The sequence below is a fragment of the Euwallacea similis genome, chromosome 12 (genome assembly GCF_039881205.1).
Source record: "Euwallacea similis isolate ESF13 chromosome 12, ESF131.1, whole genome shotgun sequence".
NCBI classification, from domain to species: domain Eukaryota; kingdom Metazoa; phylum Arthropoda; class Insecta; order Coleoptera; family Curculionidae; genus Euwallacea; species Euwallacea similis.
This window is the reverse complement of record NC_089620.1, coordinates 2,042,855-2,052,570: the sequence shown is the minus strand read 5'-3', so window position 1 is coordinate 2,052,570 and position 9,716 is coordinate 2,042,855. Positions and strand designations below refer to the sequence as shown.

Here is a 9,716-nt window from a genome sequence, read left to right as displayed (position 1 = left end):
GAGATATACAGTATATTAAGTTGTTTTAATTTTTTTCCTCACAGCCCCAACAGGTTTTGAGATATTAAGTAAAAATTTTGAATTTATTTAATTTTTCCTTTTGTCGTATCATTTTTTTTATGCCTCAATAAACGTTTATTTGACGATAATTGAATTCCTTATTCAATCTAGGAACTTCTTTATCTTTTGTGTCCTTCTGTATCTAGAAATGTAAGTGGAAATACATTGGGTGTACGTGCTTCTTACAGGAAACTCACGAGCGTGTCTAGGTACTTTTGGAAATAACTGGAAAACGGTGATAGATACAGAATAAATAAGAGAAATAAAATAGTTTCTAAATTAAACAGGGGATGCAAATGTCCACAAATAAATAGCCATTGAAGTATCACGAAGAAAATCTCATATGGAAAATAGGGATTGCCTCTAGGCAAATATTCCCCTGCAGATTTACGCAAACAGCTGACAAGTCGCTTACGCAAACAATTTACTATCTATGTAGACTCTAATGATTTGTAAATTGTCTAAATTTCAACTCATTATCTCAGGAACTGTCAGAGCTATAACTAAAAAAAGATAATTAAAATTGACCTTTAATATATGTATGTACATACATATCTTATAGATTTGAGAAATGCAAATCGAATTTACCACCCATAGATTTCTTTCTGCGTAAAGAATCTGTGGCTAAGCGAATAGCCTCCTTTTTCGGGGCACCCTGTACATGTATATGTAACATCTTTCCTTGATTCAGTTATAAATTGAAATGGTTTGTCTGATAAATGTATTTACGTTTACATCAGACGTAAATTTGCAACCACGCTTAAGCATAATCAGTCTGATCATTGGAATCATAAATAGCTAGGTCTTGAATCTATTATCATTTTTTTAAAGCAAGCGATGATCTAATAATAGCAAAAAACGTCATTAAAAATTATGTCACTGCTCCTAAATCCTACGTAATAGCAATAGCAAGCGGCAAAAGTTCCATTACAGGAACTGGGAAGTTTCGTCAAAGCACCAGTCATGCGCCACCCTATTCCGCGTCTGCGAACGTGTGATTCGGGCTGTTGGTAGTGCGCATGATTCGTCCATTTCACACCTCCCCATGTCGTCAATCGTCAACACTTGAACGATGCAAGGCTGCAAGGGGAACAAAGATGGCTATGGATCTATCGGCCATTTTCTAAAGTGAGATAGAACAAAGTGTTTTTTGTGATTTTAAAGGAAATTCGGGGATAATTCAACGATTTTTTCGTGGAATAAGGTAAGATCGGTTACGAAGTTATATAAAAACGACCTTTCCGCCTGGTTTAAGTGAAAATTCGATGGAAAATCAACTAATAACGTTAGGCGTCCTCTCAGACGTAACGACAGTGAAGGAAGGCGAATCGTTTTCTTTGTTGTTTCTATACTCTTATTTCATTTTATCACTTACGTCTTTGTTGTGTAAAAAGAGATAAATTTGGAAGAAGGATGAACAGTCTTTCAACATGTTTTTCTACAATAAGAGGGATTTTCCCCTGAATTTTCTTTATTAACAATACAAATATCTAGACAATTTCAATATCCAGACACTGATACTCGCCATTTGGGTTAAATTTAGCTTGTGCATACGAGCAATATAGATTTTTGTTGTATGAATATGTTCAGATTTGCTTTACTCTTTCTCATTATACAGGTTGTCCCGGAATTAGGTGGGCATCTGACAGCGAAATTGCTTTTAATGTATGCGATGTAACTGTAGTGGGTGTATACCAAAAAGCCTTCTTTGCCAAAACACAGTGTTGAAATTTCAGATTTTTTAAAAAACTCTTCATAGTTCTTTCAGCTTTTAATTTATTATCAAGCTGGGACTCTACAGTCTACATCATGATGATATACAATATGTTGTTAAAATCTACACTGTAATGCTTCTCATGGCTCAGGATGAAGTCTGAAACAATTTCCAATTATATTATTCGAACATCTAGTTATTTGAAAATTATTTAAATATTTGTAATATTTTTTATATTCAAATTCTTATCAGGTTAGATGAAGTTTACTCGAATAATAATAATTCCTTAAAATAAAAAAAGGCCCTGCATACTAATTTTTATATATACAAGTACATGCATGCAGTGAGTAGGATGTACCACAGGAAAATTTCAAACTGCGGGGTTAACTTCACTTTAAATTATTTTCCTACTTATCTATAAAGTCTATGAGATTACGGCATAGAAAATTTGCTAATGAATAATTGATGAGGCAAACTACATATTTGAATAGTGGGAAATAGACTACATAGTGGATGATTCTGAATTGTCGAACTATTAGAATTATTCAAATTTATAGCTTCCAATAGTAAAATAATCAAATATAATGTTTGAACAGTCTGATTATTTGAATCAATGAATGTCAGTCCATTTGAATTTAATGAACAGTTTAATCGAACACTCAAATAATTCAAATAGGCCTTAGTCAGAATCCCTTTTTCCACATCAAATTTTTTGTGACACGCCATACTGACCGTCTACTTTCCTCAGTGAAGTCCCTGTTCAATTTAGAAAGTTTTTCACCCTCTTGTGTTGTTTCCCTATGGGGCACGATTATCCTACTACTTATTTGAAAATGTATATGAGAATGAATATCACTTTCCGATAAGAAGTGCATGTTATTATGCTTCATATGTTTCAATTTGGATTTCCAAATGCATAATAAATTATAGTAAAAATAGGGAGGCCTCCCTAGTCCCCCTAGTCTCGCTAGTTCCTAGTCAGATAATTAACCCTATTTTTGCCATAATTTATTATGTGATTTGGAGATCCAAAAGACACCCTGTATATCTAAACTGTACCCCAAAAATGCCGGGTTACTGAGACAGGTACAGGGTATTAAGACATTAAAGGGGCTCTTAATCTTTTAATAGCAATTCGATTGATCCCATGTAGCAAACTGGAATTTCTCTTCACTAGCGCCACTATTGGTTACTTACAGGAACCAAATTTACTTTAAAGACATGAAACTGTACTACCGATAGAGCTTGACATGTGCCCCTTAGGAGGGCCTTTTAAATTCGAATTAATTCTACTTTTATATTAATATTCGAAGCCAATCGTACATGTGACCTTATTTGAAGCATGTAGCTGTTTATCTGGATACATTTACGTGGATAGTTTCCAATATCCATTTGATTTCTTATTTGAAATTAGCCAATAAATGTATTAGATCCTATTTTGCTTTTAAAAAAAGTCTCTCTATATGCAGCAAGTTCTTGTTGGACAGATGGATTACTGTCCTTGCAGCTACATTATTATTATTATTCAATGTTCATTCGAGCTCTTAGTAAAGGGTGAATGTTATTCTTGGTCAGTTTTAACTAAAAAGGATTTTTTCCTACTAACTTAGTTAATACTGCTACAACAAGTCCTAGTGGTCCCTGGTTGGCAAATAGAATGGAAGAATTTATCGCAAAATCAATTTAGTTTTCTTATTAACCTAAAGGGTAATGAGCACAGTCGCTTTTTGCAGTTTTATTAATGAAAAAAGTTCGTTCACCATTGTGTTCAGATAATTGTGTTTTTATTCTCTTCGTCTTTTAAAATTCTTTTTTGTATTCTTCAGCAGCTTTACTAATGAATTTATCTTATCCAAAAACCCTTCCGGGAACAATTTCAACCTAGCAAATCAAAAACTAAAATTTATTCCCAATTTATAAAATTAATAAACATCCTGTAGCATGAAGCAATTAGTTTTTCTATAAGGCACATTTAACCCACTTGCAGCATTTATCCTCTATTATCCAATAGCACACCATACTCGTTTGTACTAATATTCTTGGGATACCCTGCATATAAGGCTGAAATCAGCTATGGTGCTATAGGACCCTATTAAAACGTGGGTGGGGTCAACTTATTTGCAGCCTCGCTATATTTTAGTACACGCACATATATTCTAGTTTTTTTACACTTTCAGCACAGGGCGTCTACAGGGCATCAAAATGTTCGACCCTAACGTTATAACAACCACCACCCAGCAAACCCAAATTCAGTACCAACAGCAACCGCAGCAACAATCCGATAAAGACAAAAATGGGCAAGTGGAGCAAAAACAGGAATTCGCCCCATTTTGCTACGCCAACGTAAACATGATCCAGAAAATCACCCCTCAAACGCAACATTCCACTGTCAACATGTCCCAGTTGACTGACGATAAATGTTACATCACTCAACCTGCATTCAGTTACAATTACACTTTGGTAAGGATGGAAACACTAACTTCTGAAATTGAGAGCGAAGATGAGAGTTTTTTTCTGTGCCTTGTGCAGGTGAACCAAAACCTGTTGACCCAGAACGCCATATCTAACATTACCTTCAAATGCGACGTGTGCGGATTGATGTTTGCACACTTAAGCCTTCTCAATCATCATAAGAAAGTAAATCACGGCCAAACGGATCAGCAACAGGCTCAGCAGCAGCAGATCACTGTTCAGCTTATGCCGACGCAAGTTCAGCAAGCCCAACAACCAACCCAGATTCAAATAGTGTCCGCAGATCGCATACGATATTCCTGCGAGGAGTGCGGCATGACTTTTGTCACGCAGGCGGAGTTGAAAACTCATAAGATACAGAATCATCAACAGCCTCAACAGCAGGTATGATCCTCTCAGAAAAGAAGCGATAATAATCATTAATTTTGCTTTTAACGGAAATTAAAATTTTGTCAACCTTTGATAGGTGCAAGCTCAAAACCCGCAGCAAACTGGGCAGCAGGTGAATACTTTGAAAATTAAGAACTGTGAAACTTGCGGGGCTCCTTTACAACAAGACACCAACAAGAAAAGGGCAGTTATGAAGGTGACTATTAAATAGATTTTTATTCGAACCATTCTTTATTTTTTTATGGTCAAATCTAGGTTAAATGTGAAAACTGCCTTAGTGCTGAATCAATTCAACCACAAATATTCGTGGTGGCAGCAGCACCCGAACCGGCACCAACGATTAAATTCGAAGAGAGCACCGGAACTCAAACTCAAAGTCCTACCGCTCTAGGTATGCATATTTCATTTTAGTTCATTGTAAACAGCAATGATCTAGTTGGACTGGATATTGCAAGCAATTGCCGACATTTCACTGAAATTGATCCAATTTTCTAATGGAAAGACGCCTTGTATTAATACCCTTAGGACATCATTTTGTCGCGCATATACGGGGTGTTAAAAAAATTCGGGTTTTTCCTTCAGGCGCGTTTACTACACGTTAATATGAGATAAAAGTTAAAATCTCTTTTTTTCCCTAAATTCAACCGAATTAGACCCGATATAATCTTTTGGGATTTTCTAAATACGTTTACAAATAATTGGAAAAGAGTAATAGACATTTAAAAATCCAAGATGTGAAAAAGTTTTTAAATTAGATATGGGATTTAAAAATTGGTTAATCAATTACTATTGGTATACCAAGAAAAAAGTTTGGTAGCCAAGAAGAAGGCCTGTCCGCCAGGAAACACATCATCCTGTAGATTTAGGCAAATAGTTGAAAACTATGTATAGGTAGACCCCAATGAGTTGCATATTCCAAAATTTCAACTTAATATCTCAAAAACTGCTATGAATAAAAAATCTATGAATAAGGAGAAAAGAAAATTGATGGGAACTTTTTTAAAGCTTTGAGAAATAGAATTCCATTTTGACATCTTGAGATTTCTTTACGTTTGAATTTATGGCTAACAGATTGGCCTTTTTTTCGGAACATCCTGTATAATTTCTTTAGGCGACAATTTATATTATAAATTAACCTATAGAATACGCTCTGTCCCGTCTTTTGTAACGCTCTGTATAAGACGTAAGATGTAATGGTAACGTTTCGGCATCATCGCTATGGATTAGAGCCGAATTTGTCAAAAAACTGAGAAACTGTAGAAAAATTGAAAAAACTATTCTACTTCCACGTTTTCTAAACCATTCAAAAAATTAGACAACCTTCATAAAAACGTACGAATCTACTATACATATTTTGGAAGCAAGTGGCGATTGATTATTTCTTATAAATCATCGTATTCTATGCAAAAAGGTGTAATAATGCTGTATTTTCAAGATTATTTTTAACTTGGTTTAAGAACTGTTGAGCAAGTTTAAAATTCAGTATTCCCATTTTTTGCAAGAAATATCCCATGGTGGCAACGAGGTTTAGATATTTTACACTCAAGTGCAATTTTTTTTTTTATAATTTGTTCAAGAGATACTTAAGTTGACAAAGCAGGGAAGCTGCATTTTAGAACGATGCAGCATTTCATTTTGCTAACAAAACTGAACAACATTGCAGGAAATTTATGTTTAATGTTTTTTTTTCCTTTTGCCATAGGTACTCAAAATTCAATTCCTATTGGTATAAAAAATAACCATCCAGTAAAGAAACGAGGTGTTGCCAGTGTAACCAAGTGCACGAAATGCAACGGAAGTGGAATCATTTTTATAGGAGGAACAAAAAATCAGCAGAATAATGCAGAGAAACCTTTTCATTGCAATATTTGCAATGGTAAGTGGCTATTTCTTTTTTACTAGGATAACGTAGTTTTCTCTGGACTTTGTTGCTCTCATAAAAGCAACATATATTGTTAATCCATTACATAAATAAATGAATAATAAAAGTCTCAACGCTTCAGGTTCATTCAGTCGATACTCGTCTTTGTGGTCTCACAAACGATTACATACAGGAGAGAAAAACTTTAAATGCAATATCTGTGGCTTAGCATTTGCTAAAGCAGCCTACTTGAAGAATCATTCCAGGATACATACAGGAGAAAAACCTTATAGGTGAGTCTATTCCGTCATGAACTTACTTTTTCTACTCAGGTTCCCATTATTTGGCTGTCCCGCAGCGGGGAAATCCCGACCGTCTTTATTATTATAACTTCTTATTATAACTAACCATTCACAACTTTCCACCGTATTGGAAGCCCAAATAGAGAATTTGGCTTTGAGATCAAATTCAGGCAAACATTGACACGAGGCCGATAATCCTTGTTTTGATAAACGATTTAAATGTCTGTGAGTAATGACAAACATTAAAATGAAAATGAGATTAGAAAGAACGTCGTAGAAAAATCTGACAAGCCGCTAGTTAATAGTCCGTTTGATTCTATATTCATTTGATATATTGTAGATAATTCCAGAATTCTTTAGCACGTAAGGGTTTTTACATGTCTTATGAAGTAAACTCGTTAGAGGTGATCTGATAGTACATTACATGATAAGAATAGTAATCCGCTTGTTACGTGCGGAAAGAAAGTTTCCGACCGAGCCGCAGGCGAGGCCAGTAATTTCGTCGAGCAAAGACATCATTTTCGAGTACGACTTACCATATTTTTCTATGACTTACCAGGTTCGATAATCCCCAGGAATGACGATTGTTTTGTTTATTCTCCGAAATCCTGAAGCCACCTATGTAATACCACATGCATTGTGACGTGCTTGTCATGGTTATGTCAATTGATTGGCGTGTCCTAGCTGACAACTGTTACGTAATATTGTTACTCACGATTTGAACTTGCATTACACACACTTGCCTACATGTAATTGCCGATTTTTCGTTGTTAGTTATCATTATGTTATATGCAAAGTTATCGCTGAAAGGGTAACAAAACGTTATCGCAACTTACCACTCACCACACGGTATTAAAGTCTTTCTTTTAGTTCTAATGCGACATTTTCATTTTATGAAGAGAGGGATTGGTCGAGTCCCATACTGGTTTCAATTTTCACGTAACATTGAAATTGGATCCCAGTTTACGTCCCCAAACAATCTCAAAAATGCGAAGCTACCTTGACATTCCAACCGGATCATTCTAATTTCCATTTAATATTCAGTATGAAAATTTAATTCAAAACGATGTCAAGCACGCTATAAAGGCAGTATTTTTTTTATAGTTTGCCCCTGTAATTTAAATCACTTGAATTTGATATAAGGGATGTAATTCTCCAGGTGCAACGTATGCGGAATGCAATTTTCCCAGTCACCCCATCTTAAGAATCATGAGCGAATACATTCAGGGGAACGACCGTATGTTTGCGAAGTCTGCGATAAATCGTTTGCCAGACATTCGACTTTGTGGAATCACAGACGAATCCACACTGGAGAAAAACCCTACAGGTCAGATAAAATCAAGTTAAAATGAACTTCAGGGGCCGTTTGAATGACGCTACATTTCTAACGCTTTCAGGTGCGACATATGTAGTTCGTGCTTCAATCAGGCAACTCACCTTAAAAACCACCAAAAGGTCCATTCCGGCGAGAAGCCATTCAAATGTGATATTTGTACTGTAGGATTTTCTGATAGGTACAGTATCAAATTAAGTGTATTTTGAAGGGCGGTTGATAAAGAAAGCATTTGTGTTAAGGTTCGCCCTGAAGAGGCACAGGAATATTCATGAAAAATATGGACGAACAAAACCGATGATACAAAGCGGTAGCGAGAACGAGAATGAGAAATGCATTGATGCGGAAGTCTTGCAAGTTCAGGAAGGGTGAGTCTAAGTGCAATTATCATAAAATTAAATATTTCTGAAGGTCTCAGTCCCGAGCTTACTTTACTACAAAACGTGTCTTATTAAGGTTACCCTAATAACGATTTTTCGCAGTCAATTCTAGAAATGAGTAGATTTGGTGAAATTTCGAAAAAATACGAAATATGTGAATTTTTTGCATTACATTCTTGCAACAGTAAATAATGTAATTCTAATTCTAACATGGGATCATCAGGCCTAAAAAAGGGGTCTGCATTCATTGTTTGTAGTTATACAAGCTATTTGGTGTTATGCAGTGACGCAGTTACTGTGCCAAAGAATTGCACCAGAGCAACCATTGTTGCACGAGAAAACACAAATTGCATCAATGCCACACTCGATTTACTAATAGATAAAAGCTATAAAAAATTCCAAATCTCCCGTTTTCTATTAGTGTAGGGCCTACCAGTTTTTTTTTCGGGCAGATGATTCACTATTTCTATTTGTATTTAGGTCCGAACATGAAGAACTAGTGGAAGCCAAATTCGAAGGCAAATACGAGGAGGCTGAAGAAATCGAAGAGATGGAAGATATATCAGAACTGCAAGTGCAATTGCAGTAACTGCTTTGCCATTTAGAATAGTTAATGAAAGACGCTTCTCCTTTTAGTAACCTTGACATTACAAGTTATATCTTACCTAACTGCATGAATTTAGTAAGTCTAAGTAAATAAATGTTAATATTTCTTAGGGAATATTGTCAAGTTGAAGCACTATTTTAGAATGTTTCTTGGTTTAGTTTGAATATGTCGTAACGACAAAAGATACTTTGTTGTTATACAGGGAGTTTTTTTAACATAAGTCATATAATTCGCTGTTCCTTTTCAAATCAGTCTTAGACACAATTATCTTTCACATGTGGTTATTACTAATAAACATGGTTTAGGTGGTGCTTTTCAAAACACGTTATCCATGGTGTTGTGACAGAAACGTTTGAGTACAAGTCCATTAAAACCACACCATAATCGTTCTTGCTATTTGATTCTGGAAAATTTATCAAGAACATGAATTTTAGTGAAGTTGTAGATGGCTCATGTTAAAAAAAAACCTGATTTGAGTATTCATTTTGGAATTTGTATTTTTTAGAAATTGTTTTTTCTGTTTTTGCTACACTTTCAAAAGAAATTAATAATTCAAATTAAAATTTCTTTTGTATATAAATTGGTGTTTTTTTCTAT

General features: G+C 35.0%; 1 protein-coding gene across 2 annotated transcripts; it reads left to right on the top strand.

Annotated features, from left to right (window-relative positions):
• Positions 1–909: 909 nt before the first annotated feature.
• On the top strand, positions 910–9,699 carry LOC136412566 (transcription factor Clamp-like). 2 transcript variants are annotated; one of them, XM_066395656.1, is made up of 11 exons: positions 921–1,264; positions 3,952–4,234; positions 4,304–4,630; positions 4,713–4,832; positions 4,892–5,027; positions 6,339–6,512; positions 6,640–6,790; positions 7,959–8,126; positions 8,197–8,313; positions 8,375–8,500; positions 8,993–9,699. In XM_066395656.1, the coding sequence occupies exons 2-11, from the start codon at positions 3,977–3,979 to the stop codon at positions 9,099–9,101; spliced, it is 1,686 nt and encodes a 561-aa protein (XP_066251753.1). In that variant the 5' UTR covers positions 921–1,264; positions 3,952–3,976; the 3' UTR covers positions 9,102–9,699. The 2 variants fall into 2 exon arrangements, with proteins under 2 accessions (XP_066251752.1, XP_066251753.1); XM_066395655.1 differs by having other exon boundaries at positions 910–1,264; positions 3,952–4,630.
• Positions 9,700–9,716: the final 17 nt, after the last annotated feature.